This window comes from Aythya ferina (genome assembly GCF_964211825.1).
Source record: "Aythya ferina genome assembly, chromosome: 2".
In the NCBI taxonomy this organism is placed as follows: Eukaryota; Metazoa; Chordata; class Aves; order Anseriformes; family Anatidae; genus Aythya; species Aythya ferina.
In genome coordinates this window covers 114,709,087-114,725,001 of record NC_140297.1, presented here as the reverse complement: position 1 = coordinate 114,725,001, position 15,915 = coordinate 114,709,087, and the positions used below count along the sequence as shown (strand labels likewise).

Here is a 15,915-nt window from a genome sequence, read left to right as displayed (position 1 = left end):
TTACCTTGTGCTAGGGAAATGCAACTTTGAGAATAAAATACTTCTGTGATATGTCTCTCCAATCATTGTAGTATTTAAATTTCATTTGAATGTTTTAAGTATGATTTTTTAAGCAACAGATTAATTAAATAGTAACAAAGCCTTTTTTTTTTAACTAAGAAAGTAATTTAATTTCAGTTAAATATTTTAAAATACTAGAATCTTCAAAATTAGGAGTTGTTTGGACTGGTAAATATGCAATATGCTCAAGTTATTAAACTTGTTTTTCCTAAAGTATGGGAAAATTCACATGCGTGTAAATATAAACTTCATGTTTAAAAAAAAAAAAAGGAAGAAGAAGAAAAGAACAGATCGTCAAATTGTCTGGTTTTGTTAGAGATCCTGGACTAAACACTGATGTCTGCATCATGTCTATGCAATCTGTCTTGCTCATCATCCCAGTGTGAAAATTAAAATATATATATATAATTATAAATAGTGTAAAATTATGAATTAGTAATAACTGTTTTCAGATATGAAGTCTGACATTAAATTTAATTATTTTTTTGTTGTGACATCACTAATTTTGATGTACCATAATTTAGTTGCACCAGAGTATTTTCATACCTGTCATAGTCAGAAAACTTACATTGTCATTATGGATTCTTGTGTTTCTTAATTATAAGATTATCTATTTAATTATAAGTTATCTACTTTTCTACTTTCACGTATCATTCAAATATTTGGAGATGTATTTATTCAACAAGAAACGTGCAGCTTTGTAACTGCAGTACCTATCCACTGCAAGGAGTGGAGGTTTTGAGAATCAGATAACACTGCATGGAAAATTTGCTAAATAATAGTAGTGGTAGTGTTAGCCTTTCTTTTTTTCCAAGGGAAATATTATGCAAGACTTTGTTCATAAAAATGGTCAATTAACTTTTCATAAAATTTATTTTCAGATCCAAGTGAGTAAGACATGATAGTTGATAGTGGTAGAGCCAAGCTCACAGTGGGTCAATCTTGTAAAGTTAATTTAAGGTAGAGATGTTACTCCATATCTGCATTAAGGAGTAATGAGGAATTCCAATAAAACTTTAATTCATTTTTGTGTACGGGCCCTAAGCGTAGTAATGTGTCGGTTTTATTGGTTGCTTAAAGATGAAGATGTTACTTTAGTCTTTCCTTCTTCTAAAAGTTAATGACTACATTTCAATTTAGTTGTTTTTTTTTTGTTTGTTTGTTTGTTCTTTTAAATCGTAGACAAAGCACAGTATTCCTACAAATCAAAGAGAGATTTTGTTGTTTGTGACTGACTTCACACTGCAAGATGTAGCTCACACAATTCCAAAAGTTGTTGCTGTGTCAATTGCTGCATCATGCGTTCTCAGTACGGAAATCATAGAAGCCCTCAGTGCTGCCTCACGACTCATCTTCTTCAAGGATGCCCTGTGGGGAAATGGTAAGCTTTACATGTGGTTTTGAAGCAGTTGGAATTGAACTGAACTAACACCCTAATCTATAACACTGTAATATGTGGCCTACAGAGACTTTCACTCTCAATTGAAGATGAAATGTTACAAGTTTGGGATGAGAAATTTGAATGGGGTTGTAATTAGAAATTTTCTGTGAGATTTCTCTTTTGTATTTTTGGTTATATCTCCTATGAAACTGAGAAATGAAATTATCCTATGGTATGTTCACCAATATTTCTGTCAGTCTTCCTTGATGACTGTTGAATCTAAAGACCGGTATCAATCAAATCTGCTAGCTGACAGAAGACTCAGAACTAGTAAGCAGCTTGGTTTCATTTGTTTTGGTATTCTTGCAGAAACTTGTTTTATTGAGCTTACTACTTCTAAAAGGAGTAAGACAATGAATCTAGAGACTTGCATGTCCCTAGACACAGAACTTTTCCAAACTACCATAAAGCATCTCAGCTGTGAGAGCCCTTCCCACCATACAGGTTCTGTGAAGTAGTTCACTCTACATTCATTTTTAGTTGCTCATAAAAACGAGGCTCGCCCATCATTCTGTGTGGTGCATCTGTGTGGGGAGGTGTAATTCACATCTCTTGCCTTCCCTCACTTCCAAGATGCAAGTGGATGGGAAGTACCAAACCGTGTAAATAGCCATGTGTCCTGTTGCTGCATCTGCTAACCGGTCTGTTTTCCCTTACTAGCTGAGGTTGTACTGGTTTCATGCAAACTGAGCCACGCACCTCTGCTTTGGAGAGTAAAGTATTGCGTGCATCTGCTCTTTGTAATCTTTAAAACAAAGTAAGACCACCTTGAGGGGTGTCCAAGCTTATTACTGGGGGAAGAGACAATAACTTTGTGTTTCCAGTGTGGTACAATGAAGTCTGCATGGGATTTGATTCTCTTTTGCCATGTTAGATTTTTTTTTTTTAAATCTTTTCCCTGGGAGTCACGAAGTGTAACAAGAGCATGCTGCATGTATCACTGAAAGCAAAATATTTTGTCATTGAGAAAACCTGATGGAGTCTGTCCATCTGTTTAGTAGCTGGCAGAGATCGTTGTCTTTATTGGCCATGACAATTATCATGGTCACCTTTTTCCCTGTTACTGTACTGAGTTGAAATGTCTTTGTTGGCAGGTAGGATTATTTGTGTTGAACGTACTGTTCTCTTATTACAAAAGCCTCTTTTGTGCTCGGCTGCCGGTGCTGACCTCAGTGAGCTGCCTGGCCCTGTCAAACTCGATGAGCTGGATTCTGCCACACAGGCCAATTCCATTTGTGCTGTGAGAGGTTCGTATGGCCTTTTTTGAAATGAATGTGGTTAATTATTCGTGTTCACTTTAATCTTTCAGGTCCTGGTATTGATTTCTTGCATAAACAGGGTGCAGGAATAAAAAAGCACAGTATTGCTGTAGATCATTGGGATATGTAAGTTCTTATGCTTCTTCCTGGGCTCCATTTGTCTTTTGCTGGCCAAGCTCTGCCTGGCTACTGCTCCCACCCAGAATAAAGGTTTGATGCACGGCCTGGTTTATTATATTCCTTCCTTCACCATCTTCTTTCAGGAGCCTTCTGTTCACACCAGCCTTGTTGGTATTGGCAACAGTAAGGTATACCAATATTTTTCAGGCAGGTGGAGAAGATTATGTCAGCCAGACTCTGAGCAGTAGGGGTTACTGTCTGAGTTCCCTGGAGCTCTGCTGCAATGGGGCAATTTAATATTTCACCATAGTCACCTAGCTTAACTTGGCCAATATTTGCTCACCAGCCACTTTGGATCATTGCTGTGTCTAATACTTTAGTCCTACCACTAACCATGCAGAAACATTTCTTACAGTGTAATTTCAAATATTTCCTAATAGTACAGAAAGATTTCATACAATATATTTTATAACACTTAGTCCAGTCAAGTTCTTAAGCCCCCCCAAATGCATAGTGCCTATAGGGAAAAGCCCTTAAAAGCCAGGTACTTTCAGCTTTTAAAAACAGTTTTCTCTCTTAATTTAACTCTTATGATTCCAGTAGCCCTTGTAGAAAATTCTTGATACTGTTTTACGTTTACACTTCGAAGTATTCACCTGAATGTTTGAGAGGCTTGAAATAATAGCAAATAATGATTACAAATGAATCCTTCCAGCTATAAAGCAGTACACTGAAAAGTCAAATTTAAGCTACTTAAAGCTATTACTAAACATACCTTCTCTTAGAATACATCTACAGGTTAGTGATGCCTCTGTGATTGATATATGATCACCTTGCAGTGACAGTCTTGAACTCTGCATAACAAGAAATAAGCACAACTACAAGCACTGTAAGCCTCAGTCATTATGTATGTCCATCTCCCATTGATACTGTGAGTTACCTGAAGGATATTTCTGTCACTGAGTAGGAAATACTTTTTGGCCTTTTCTTTAACCTCTGCAATATTTATGCTAAGAGTTACCACTTCTCTGCTCTTGTTTATTGTAACTAGGTAGGGGAAGTGCCTGTCTGCTTTTGACCCATTGACAGTTTGTATATAAAGCAAAATTTGAGTCCTTTCCTTTTTCAGTAGAGCAAAGAAAATACACCTTTGTGATCCTGTGTGCAAACAAGTACTTTACTTACCTGGAGGATTTCATGTTACCTGGCCAGCCCCAGTACACTTACATAAGAGGTGTCATGCTTTCCCCGATTTTTTATTACAGATGTAAGAATGACAAGAGGAGAAATTAATCCCACAGTCTTGTCTTGCTTAATATGAAATTTGCCTGGGGTAGCTGTTACCAGTATGTTCCCACAGCTTTGTACCAATGTAGAGTGTAACATATCTTTATGTCTATGCTAGCTATATATAGATTATAACCTCACTTTTTTGTGTAACTAAAATTATTTAATAAAATTTAAGATATATATACGCTGGTTTGGAATTTGTTTAGCTACTGCCTACAGGTTTCTACTGAAGATGTGAAACTAACAGTATTAGCACTGTTTTGTTGGTGGGAACATATTGATGGTGTAATCCATAGAAGAAAAACTAACTTCTCCAAAATTCACTCACCACCTCTCTCTCACCTAGAGAAAAACTCACAGAAATGTTAATCTGGCTTTCAGTGAGAAGCAAGATTACTTTGTTAATTGTTTTTCTTTGTGCCGTTCTTTCACTTGCCATACTTGTAGTCACCTACGTGTTCTGTACGTAGGCTTCCTCTCACCCCTCAAAGGGGCTGCAAATGCTTCCTCTACCCCTCCTTGAAGCATTGCCCCTCCCTGCTCTTTTGCCATCATCGCTGCTCCTCCTGGCTCTCAGGAGGTTGGCAGTGTACCTTCTCAGCCTTCACTAGCAAAACTTCCTGGTGATCAGTGGAATATCCCCTGCTGCAAACTGTCTGTATTTGTGTCAGTGTTCTGCTCAGTGAAGTCTCCCAGTTATACTCAGTCAAATCCTCCCTTCCCCACCAGAAAGGGCAACGCTGTAATCCAAACAGAGCCGCCGAGTCTGTCAGAAGTCTTTCTTTCAGGGAGGTCTGATCATACCAGCTCTGGGATGCAATATGTTGCTGGTCAGCAGACGAGTGAGAACCTGGGATTGCTTCCTCCTGGAAACTTAGTTCTTCTTTCAAAGATGAGTCTGTGTTTCTCACCTGTGAGCTCAGGGTTGATAATTTGTTTTCTCATCACTATTCATTGCAAAGTAATTTCCAACCTCTTTTTGCTGTATTGTAGGGGTCAGGATCACCCTAAATGTTGGCAGTTCATACTGCACAGAACTACTTCTCCTCCTAACCATACTTATGAGCAAATTCTACTTAGTTCATACCACATATGTTGTGCGGGAATATTACATGATTAATGATGTTTGCCTAGTGTATGATTCACATCCAGTGATTGAATTTTGACACTGCATGTTTTCATATTTAAGCCCTTACTCAGGTTTTTTTTTTTTCTGTTTCCCTTGTAACAGCCTGAACAAAATGGAGTAAATCATGTTACCTCGCTCTCTCTTTTGGGTTGAAATTTTTCCCTTCCTATCTATTAATCAGGGTAACTGATTGGCAAAAAATAATAATAACTATATTCATTTTTCAAACATTTCAACCAGAGTGTTACTTTAATCCTCCTTTGCATTCCTCACTCGAGACCTGTTTTTCCAGGTGTTGTCCTGATTGAGCTATTGTCAGTCTCTTCTTAATGATGTCAGCCACAGCCCAGAAAAATAGAGTAGAGGTAAAAACCTAATTTTGGCTATGTGCATTTCCATTTAAAAAAATAGGATCTTGGGAGAATATCCAAAAGGTTTGTGAAAATCAAGCAAAATATAAATTCTTGACAAAGATGTGCAACTGTTCAGCTGCTTAAACTTGAGTGATCACTGTGCATGCAGGATGCAAAAGGCTGTCACTGGATTATTAGATCTGTTGCTGTTTGGAGTTGTGTTTGTTCTGACTTCAGTGATCTCTGGTGGTTTCATGAGGGAATTCTGTTTTCATCAAAATAAATCTCTCCCGTAGACCTAATCTCAGAATGATCCTGGTTCATCTTCAGATGTAATTCTGTTACTTGTGCACTGGCATTCCACAGTTGCAGTATAGCACAATACTGAGGGAAAAATTAAAAGGCTTAGAGAGAAACAGATCAGTCAGAAAAAGGTTTTTGTTTTTAATCAAAATAGTGACTTTTTTGTAAAAAAAGAAAACATAGCCAGCAAAATTGTAGTTTTTTTCTTTTCCATGAGCAAAGAAAACATGCCTCTGTTGTGGCAGGAATCATTTACCTTGCAAATGCCAATAGAAACTCACAGGTTATAACAGGAACTGGAGAATCAAAATTATTTTTGTTACATCCCAAGAGGTTAAACACACAGAATTGCAGTGTAATCCATGGAAGGGGCGGAGAAAGAGAGAGAGAGAGAGAGAGAGAGAAGATTGGGTTATAAATGTAATAGTTGAGAAGTTGGTTTCCTGATCTTCAGACTTGTTGTCCTTTGAATTCCCGAAGGACAATATGGTTTTGTTGTTTACGTGTAGCTCCCTCCTTTCTGACAATCCTTGTCTCTGACAGTCCTTGTCTCAGGAGAGTCAGGAAAGCTGAAGATTAAGACCCTGTTTCACAGACAGTGTGAATGCTCCCTAGTCTCCAAGGGCTTATTTCATTGAACATATTACATAACTGCAAGGTTCTTGCTCAAAAGAAGCTGGAATTTTTAGTCCTTGCATCTTTTGTACCAGACTGAGAGTTTATTTTATGGTAAATTTGTTCTTAGAGCTGATCCACTACGTATAGTTCAAAATACTTTAAGTATTTTCTCCATAAACAATGCTAATTATTTCAGCATACCATTACCATAAGGCATAATACAGTGTTTAAAAGTCTTTACTGGCTTCTCATAAAACTCAGAATGTTTTTCTTGCCAAAAGAATCAAAGCCCCTTATAACAGTCCTAAGTGTCTTTGGCATTCCCTTCTTAGGCACACACTTAAACCAGTGGGAAAGATCTAATCTCTCTTAAATCAGTATAAATGAAGAATAACTCTATAGGTAATGGAATTTAACCTGCATAATTGTTTTTGAAAACGATTGTGTCTTCTAATTGGTTTGTGTTTCCTAAATATTGATATCAAACAATCTGGCCTGATGATTTTTCTAACTCCTTATTGCCAAGGACATATTGCAGGACCAATGAGACCAAAACAAGCAAACAAACAAAACAAGCAAACAAAACAGAAGAGCAATAAAACCCTCAAAACAGAACAAATGAGCCTGTTTGGAAAGTTAATCTTCAAATATCCACCTTTTGATATTTTTAAAATGCCATGCTGTCATTCCTTGGTGGATGGATGTAGGAGAAGGCAATGAGACTGCTGGAGAAGCTTAGGCTTGCTCTGACCCCAAGAAAGGAAGAGTCTTATTCTTGAGATGAAAATATAAAAGGGTCAAACATGACCCTTTTTTTGTGTGCCTATGTTTGCTAGGTTGCATTTAGTATTTTAAAAGGATTTCATTTTCTGTAGGTACCATTGTCGGAGTTAATGAGAGCACTGCCTTCTCCTGGCCTACGTGTGACAGATGTGGCAATGGAAAGTTGGAACTGTATCCCCGGGACAGGTGAGAGTCAGGGTGCTCCTTAGGATTCCAGGTGTTCTGCAGATGTAGCCATAACAGCAATAGGTGATGCAATAATTCCTGCAGGCACAGACTGCACTTTGTTCCTTCCTAGAACTAAGACGTAGTATTTTTATTGCTGATGAACTGATAAAGCCAGCAAGGTTAGATTAATTTATTAAGAATGATACAAGAAGATATGAAATGGTTTGAATTTGCAGTCACCGTGTTTTTCCAAGCTAATTTTTTGCTTAAAAAGGTTTCATACCCCTCTGCATTGTAATAGTAGTAGTTTTAATGAACACACCACATAAATCACAGGCCTGGCTTTAAGCTCCTTGAAAAGTAGCTTCTTGTGTACCAGCATTTTTCTACCCAGCGTTGTTACCCTGCATACCACTAATTCACCTCAGTTTTGTGCCGCACTGTGATCTGAGCTGTATTTTACATAAATGGAAAATGCAGACCAGTTAGAGCATAAAAAGAAGGAAAGGGGGTTCTTCCTGTTGGAAAAGCTTACAAACAGCATAAGGAGAAGCAGGGTGACTTCAATCCTGTTGAAACATACACCATTTTCCTAAATAGGAGAAGTTTTACTGCATATGGTCTGTTATGTATAACCTCAGGGGGGAAAGCTGAAAATATAGCAACATAATTATTGTCCTATATTACACTATCATGCAGAAAAACAGGAGGTATGCCTGTACACATAGTAGTGTTGTTTGTGATTTTATTTTAGTATATTCTCAAGAACACTTTTGCTTTGTTTGGAGAACAATGTAGCATCAGCACTTATTTAAGACCATATTCCAACAAGCCCTTATGGCTGTGCTTAATTTTCTGCATATGGCCTAAGTGTGTGCTGTAAATGTTGAGTGTCTGCTGAATGAGGACCTAAATCAACAAGTCATTTAGGCCAAATCTATACCTTATTTTTCCCCTGTCACCATAACTTTTAGAAGGTTATGAGACTAATATTTGATTGCATTATCTATAAATAGCAACCTCCCCCCCATGTTGCTGAAAGTTATAAAAAGAAGTTCCTTTTGCTAGAAGAGTTTAGGTCCTCCAAGAAAGTCACTCAGGTCCACCAACAGAGGAGAGCAATTCGCTGTTATCAGCTGAATCTCTGAACCAGGCTTTTCTACTACAAGTCTACTACCAGCAAAGCAGTTAGAGAATAAGCAAGTTGTTTTTTGTTTGTGTTTTGATTTTGTGATTGATAACTTTTCCGTTCTCTGTGTTTTTCCATCATTATTTGCATGCTTCAGAGGATTGCTGTATTGCAACCAGTGCTCTGAAGTTGTTGTTTCACCAGTTTTGAAAATGCAGTTGGAAGTCTTCTTGAGTTGTCCATCCCGATCTCAAAGTACAGTAAAAGTAAAGGTATGGCACGAAATGAGCTAACATTTATTGAGTATAATGAGGCTAGATATGTAGACACATAGCTACTCTAAATTACACTTTTATAAACAGCTCTGTTACAAAAAAAAAAAAAAAAGAAGAAGAAGATGTAAGAGTACCCCATAATTTAATCTGGTGCTAGGCTTGTGTTTCATTGGACTGAGAATCCAATTCCCAGGTCTTGTTCAAGTAACACAGTCACTGAGTTCACCCCAGGGTTTCCAAAATGTCAAATGCATCAGGTCCAACTGAAGGGCTTTGCTGGGTTGGGCACTTGGGAAACTTTCAGGCTCCCATCCTGAGCATCATTTGTCTCACCTCTCCTCTTCTTTGGCTGGAGAAACAAAACCATGCTATTGAAATCATTAATCTTTGTTTAATGTGACTGTTCGAATCTGCAAATACAGTGTCTTCCTATACGTAAAATTTTTGTCATGAACAAAACCTGTTAATTTTCCCGTTCCAGCTGCTACAAAGAACAATCTCTTCTCTCCTGAAATCTGCTGCCAGTGAGGATGGGGTACGTATAGTAGGTGTTGATGAAAGAGAGTTTAACTGCGTAACTTACTATAGAGACAGAGTCCAGGAGGTGCTGTGAATTGGGCGAGAAGGTATTGGTGCCACAGAAATGGCAGGGTCGTCTGACAACCCCTCACACTGGGCTCTTGCCAACACGTGGTCAGGTCAGCCACGACTTTGGCAGGATCCTGAAAACCTCCGAGGATGGAGACTCCACCACCTTTCCAGGCAGCTCTTTTCAGATCCACAAGAGGAGCTATAGGAGATTTCACTGGAAATACATTTTTTTTCTCGTGTGCAGCCTGGGACTGAGTGGATTTGAAGCGTGTTAGTGTGCTCCCAGCAGAGAAGAGGGGTGCCACTGACGGGATTTACAAGACAGCATTAGCTCAGACATGGATCTACAGAGCTATCTGCAAACAGCAGTGTGTCCAGACGTTCAGAGCCAGTATGGGCAGTGCTAGGCTTTACTCCGTTTTCTGGCTGAAAATCCAAAGGCAGCAAGGACGCAGTCCAAGCATGCTACTTTTCCCGGCTTCTAAACCCTATAAAGCACAACCGCTTTCTAACAGCACAAGTATGAAATTACTGGCAGGCGGTAATACTAGAAAAAAAAAAAAAGCAAAATGCATGCAAAGTAATACTTTGCAATTGGGATCTGTATAAACGAAATGCACGGGGCTCCATGGGCTAAAGTACAGTTTATGTAATCGCGAAGTAGTTACTCCTTCAGTCGGAGCTATCAGCAGGGCCCTGACATTTGGCACAGTGACCCAGATTTATCACAGGTAAGCGAGGCACTGAGGGCAGGTGCGGGGCTGTCATTGGCTGCCAGGTGATCAGTAGAGGAGGAGCGGTGCCTTCAGAAAGGGGGCAAGCCTGGTAGGAGCTGGAGATCCCCCCTCTGTTGCGCTGGAAAGGGGGTACAAAGGTCTGCTCCTCTAATTAATCATCCTCGTTAAATGTCTTCAGCTAGGTGACATGCATTGGGGTCATTTTGCTTTCTCTCTGTTACACGGTCTCCTAGTCCTTTGCAGTTACATCCCTGTGGTTTTAATGCGATTTATGGATAATATTTAACGTGGAAGTTTCTTGCAAATTCTTACGCGCGAGGGTGTATATTTCACTTAAGCAAAGAGATATGAGAAATTTCCAAAATACATTTGCTTTTCTATTAGCAGTCAAGTCTAGCTCTTCTAGAGGATGTGTCTGGTTTGTTCCAGGCTGACAAAACATAATCCTTTTTCTATTTATTAGCATTCATACAACCTCTTTGTCACGTTTCAGTTTTTATAATGCCATCTAGAAGACTGGCACCTTACAAACAAACTGGTGGTGGTGTTTCTTTTCCTAGCTGAAATGCAGGGATGGTTTTTTCCCTTTTTTTTCATAAGCATTTCCATCTCAGAACTGCTGCGTTTTAAAAAGAAGCATGTCTCCACACAGATTAATCACAAGAAACACCACTTCAGTTGTTGTTGTTTTGTTTGTTTATTTGTTTGTGTTTTTTTTTTTTTTTTTGGCCAGTGCTGCTGAAGTTTCTAAGGGTGTAGTCTCCTAATTACTTCTTTTGGCAGTGAGGTTGGTTTTAGCCGCCCCTGGCCGCTTGTTCCTACCTTGTGGCAGCGCCGCAGTCGGACCAATGTGGCTGGTTGTGCAGCTGCACGGCAGACTGGTCTGGGATAAAAATAATCTGGGGGGAAAAAAGAGGTATTTGTACCTCGAATCAGGCAGCAGATGTGGTCACCGCATATGGTCAGAGGCTGGTCCTAGGTAAGTATCGCAGACGGAAGAAATGCAGGTGAAGCTGCTCCGAGAGACCCTCTCAAGCCAGGTGCCTGCAGTCAGTGTCACCAGTTCTTGTGTTATCGTGCTCTCTGTCATCTGAGAGCGGTCACCCCAGCCCCGCAACCCCTTCCCCACACAGATCACAGCAGGACAGCTAACCTGCCCCTCCGCTCGCTAACTAGGGGAGCCGTGTAGGTGCAAATGATTGCAAGCGAGGCACGACGTGATGTAAAATGCAACATAAAGCAGAGAGGGGATGGACAATGGAAAGCTACATAACATTTTTCCTTCAGTGGGTCTGTTGGCTAAGGTAATCAGGACACGCTGTATGTGCACATTCCCATGGTGTGTGAAATCCCACCAGTGTGAGAAAGCACTAAAGGTTTACACTTCAGCAAAACAGAGTTCAAGCTTGCAGTAGCTTTTTTTGTTTTTTTAAACAAGTTTTTGAAAGCCTGGTAGAGAAGTGGCACTTTACACAGGAGCGAGAGCTAATTATCCCGAGTGCAGTGTGTTCATTCCTTCCATCAGTCCTAACGCCACTTTCCGAGTGCTTGAAAAAAAATTGTCTATTGGAAGAGGACCTCGCACCCTGCGTCTTCTGAGCCGAGCGCTGCTCAGAACAGAATGTACGGGACTGTTTGTTTTAATCAACATGCTTTTATCACTCCAGAGCTATGAGGTGAGGAGCGTGCTGGGAAAGGAGGTGGGGTTGCTGTGCTGCTACGTCCACTCTGCGAGCAGCCAGCCGAACTGCGTTGGACTGGAGGAAATTGCTCTTCTGGAAGCTGTAAGAAACTGAACTGGACTGAACTGCAGTCAGCTACTACAGTATCTGTGGACTTTGTGATGTGGTTATCTGTTAACTGTTGCCACAGATAATGTGTAATGGGAGTGCGATAAGTACTAAGATAGTTTATTAAAACTGTGATTTACAACGCACAGTGTGCTAACACTGAGAAATGTATTTATAAAAATCTGTTCGGCTTTCCGAACTCGTCCTTTTCTGATCGGTTCAGAATTTGAGGCCACGGTTCTTCGGTGCGTTTTTTGTTTCGGAGTGTGAAAGGTCTTGTTCTGGAATTTTGAACGGTTGTGATTTTTATTTTTGTTTTATAATGCTGTATTTATTATGTCGATGGAAATTATTTTACTGATGTTTTTGAAATGAACACCTTGCTGTTCGCCACGAGCGCTGATGTAAGCCGAGGGTTTCACCGGCAGATTCCCGAAGTGTTGCCCGCCTGCCTGCCACGGTGCCATCGCTAATTGTAAATTGTAGTGTTTGTTATCAGCTTGCAATAAATGTTACAGAGATTTGAACAAGGCGTATTGTAAAGCATCAAGCATAAAAAGTTAATGTTTCACAGCCGATTGCTGCCTAAGCATGGAAGTACCACCTTATCTGTAGCTTCCCACAGAGCGGGTGTTTCATTGTACAGTTTGTGTTACGTGTAAAGAGTAAAGTGCTCTGTCGGCCACACCACTGTCCTCACCCTGACCGTATGGAGAGGCCAATCACAGGTCTAACCGTCCCGTCAGACAACACCAAAGTATTCCCATGCGGTCATCGTCTGAGAAGCGATACGAGAACTGATGTGAGAGCTCAGGCTGAGATTAGGGATTTTTTTCATCCCGTTCCGTGGTAATTTACAAAAATCTCCCAGGTCAGAGGATGAGGAGTGAATGGTTTTGTGCAGGTCCCAGCAGGAGAGGAACAGCAACCTGGCTGCTTCGGTGCTGGTTCCCGTGGCCAGGGGTGGAAAACCTGGCTGGTGTACACAGAGGATGCTAAAGGAAGGGCCAAGTTTTGAGCCCCTTTTTTTTCCAAGCCCTCTTTGTTTCTTTCCCCAGCCTCCCCGCCCCTTACCTGCCTCCCCACCAGGCCAGGCCGGTGCCACCCAAGGGACCGTCCCCGCCACCCTCCCTGCTGTCCCCCCGCCCGCAGGACACACGGCAGACGAGAGCAGACTTGGTTTCAAACGCTTTTTTTGTTTCGTTTTATTATTATTATTCTTAGAAATGCTGTAAAAATTGATATAAAAGGTCGGGCATGCTCAGTCTTTGTCATCCTACCGTCTAAAATACATGAGGGCTTTGAATCATGTTAACAGATGTACCATAGCTGCATCAGTACGAGTAAAATGTAGAAAAGACAAACAAAACTACCATTACAAAAATAATTTAAGGGGAAAAGGGGAAAAAAAAAAAAAAAAAAAAGGCGTTTAGCTTTTTTTTTTTGAAGGGTAGGGTGGGTGGGTTTTTGGTTTGGGTTATTTTTGTTTTTTTTTTTTGGTTTGAGTTTTTTTTCGCGGTGAAAGACCCAGGCATCGCCCCGCGTCGCCGCGGCACTCGGGAAGCGGCCGCGCACCGGCGGGGGCTCCACCGCGGCCGCTCCTTCCTCCTCCTCCTCCTCCTCCTCTTCCTCCTCCTCTTCCTCGCAGTCCTCCTCGCCCGGCCCGGGGCTGCGCGGCCCCGCGGCTCGTCCCCGCGGCCCCTGAGGTATGTGTGCATCCAGCCACGGCCCCGTGGCGCCGTCCCTGCGGTCCCGCCGGGCTCTCCCCCCCCTCCCCAAAATCCTGTTACCGGCAGTCGGTGCCCGCGGCGGGCTGCAGGAAGGAGGCGCCGGGCAGCTGCTTGAAGAAGTGCCTGAGGCTGGTCAAGTCCCGGGTGAGCTGCTCGATCTTCTTGTGCAGCTTCTCGTTCTCGGCCGACAGCTCCAGCAGCTTCTGCTGCATCTCCTGGTTGCGCCGCTTCGCCTTGTCGCGGCTCTTGCGCACCGCGATGTTGTTGCGCTCCCGGCGCTGCCGGTACTCGGGGCTAAACCTGTCCACGCACTTCTTGCCCCCGCGCTCCTTGCCCCCGGCCGCTGCCGTCGCCGTCGGAGGAGCCCCCCCTGGGCCAGGGCCGGCGGAGGAGGGCAGGGGGGCGCCGGGGGGAGCCGGGGAGCGGGTGCTGCAGCTGGACGGGGAGCTGCTGCCCGGCGGCTCGGGGGAGGTGGGCGGCGTGGGCTGCCCGCTCAGGTTCATGATGGTCTGGGCGCAGGTGGCGATCTGCGAGGGCAGCAGCGACGAGGAGAGGTCGCTGTCGCTCCAGTCCGGCTCCTGCTTCAGGGCGCCGCGGGAGGACGACGACGACGACGACGACGACGACGACGAGGAGGAGGCGGCCGAGGAGGAGGAGGAGGACGAGGAGGAGGAGGCGGAGGAGGCGGCGCGGGGCTCGGCGCCCAGCAGGGAGCCGACGGCGGCGCCCAGGTCCTTGGCGGGCAGGTACTCGCCGTAATCCCCGCCCCGCTCGGGCTTGTGGTTGCTGTTGAAGAGGTCGGCGAAGAGCTCGTCGTTGCACAGCTCCAGGTTGGGCACGGCCGACATGGAGTCGATGTAGGAGCTGAAGTCGATGGCGCTCTCGTCCTCGTACATGGCCGGCGCGGCGGCGCTCAGCTCGGCCAGGTTGGAGCCGCTGCCCCCGGGGCCGCCGCCGCCGGCCTCGTCGCCGCTCATCCCGCGGCCGCCCGGCTTGCAGGCGGCTCCCGGCCCGCCGCCGCTGCCCACCTTGGCGTCGTAGAAGTTGGCCGGCTCCAGGCACCAGCTCCTATAGCATGCCGGCGAGTCCAGGCTGTAGAGGGCGGCGGCGCTCATGGGCGAGCGGTTCGCGGCGCCGCAAGGACGCGGCCAGGGGGCTCCGGGACGGGGGCACCACCCGCTGCTGCTGCGCGCCACCCGCAGCTCCAGCCTCCGCAGGTGGCTGCTGCTGCTGCCGCTGCTGCTGGTACTAGTGCTGGTACTAGTGCTGCTGCTAGTGCTGCTACTGCTGCTAGGGCTGCTGCTGGTGCTGCTCCTGCTGCCCCGGCTTCGCCTCGCCTCCCGGGGGCCGGGCGCTGCTCCCCTTGCGAGCGGCGGCTGCGAGGCTGGACGGCGGCTGGAGGCCGGCGGGGGCAGCGCGTCGCGGGACCTGGGAGCGCAGCCGCCCGCTCGGTCCCTTCTTATACGGAGCCGGCCCCGCCTCCTGCCCCAGTGACGGGGAGCGGGTGTTCCCGGCACCCCCGGGGACCCGGGGGCGGGAGCGGGTGGGGTGCGGAGGCCGGGCTCCGCCGCTGCCCCGCCGGGAGGGGGAGGCTCGGCCCGTCCCGTCCCGTCCCGTCCCGTCCCGTCCCGTCCCGTCCCCTCCTGCCCCCCCCGGGGTGCGCGCAGGCAGGCGGAGAGGCGCTGCCCCCCTTCAGCCCTTCCTCCTTGGCGGCACCTGCCCGGCGACCCTTAAAAAAAATATATTTAAATATATAAATTTACATTAAATTAGAAACCCCCGAGCTCTCCCGCTCGGGCAGGTGAGGCGGCACCGCTGTGTCCCCCATCCCCTTTTTTCTCCCCAGCCCCTATCTCCTGTTTGCTTCCCCCGGCGGGGTGCGGAGCGCTGCCACCTCGTGGCCCCGGGGGGACGGGGGCAGGTTGGAAGGGGACCCCCGGCGCCTGCCCCCTCCCCGCATCGCCCCGTCCACCCCCCCCCGGGGCCACGACATCCCCTGTTCCCTGCCCGAAATCCCGCAGGCTCGGCTCCTGCCGGCCCCACGCGAGTCCCGCTGCGCTCCCCAGCACCCAGGCGCCCTCCTGAGGCACCGCGGGGGCTGTCACCAACCCAAAGAAAAAAAAAAAAAAACTTTCGGAA

General features: G+C 44.9%; 2 protein-coding genes across 6 annotated transcripts in view; one reads left to right on the top strand and one right to left on the bottom strand.

Moving 5' to 3' along the window:
• SPIDR (scaffold protein involved in DNA repair) overlaps positions 1–12,573 on the top strand; it is a 200,983-nt gene extending 188,410 nt beyond the window's left edge. For 2 of the 5 annotated variants that reach the window (XM_084511317.1, XM_084511316.1), the window contains 6 exons: positions 1,243–1,441; positions 2,596–2,748; positions 7,449–7,542; positions 8,811–8,925; positions 9,410–9,463; positions 11,924–12,573. In XM_084511317.1, the coding sequence (XP_084367443.1) occupies positions 1,243–1,441; positions 2,596–2,748; positions 7,449–7,542; positions 8,811–8,925; positions 9,410–9,463; positions 11,924–12,052 (744 nt within the window). In that variant the 3' untranslated portion in view covers positions 12,053–12,573. Of the gene's footprint in view, positions 1–1,242; positions 1,442–2,595; positions 2,749–7,448; positions 7,543–8,810; positions 8,926–9,409; positions 9,464–11,923 lie in introns of those variants that run through there. The other 3 variants (XM_084511319.1, XM_084511318.1, XR_014690366.1) reach the window with 2 other exon arrangements.
• Positions 12,574–13,222: 649 nt separating this feature from the next.
• Positions 13,223–15,036, bottom strand: CEBPD (CCAAT enhancer binding protein delta). The gene has a single exon (XM_084511322.1). It carries the CDS (start codon positions 14,889–14,891, stop codon positions 13,833–13,835), a length of 1,059 nt encoding a protein of 352 aa, XP_084367448.1. The 5' UTR covers positions 14,892–15,036; the 3' UTR covers positions 13,223–13,832.
• Between the last annotated feature and the right edge of the window lie 879 nt (positions 15,037–15,915).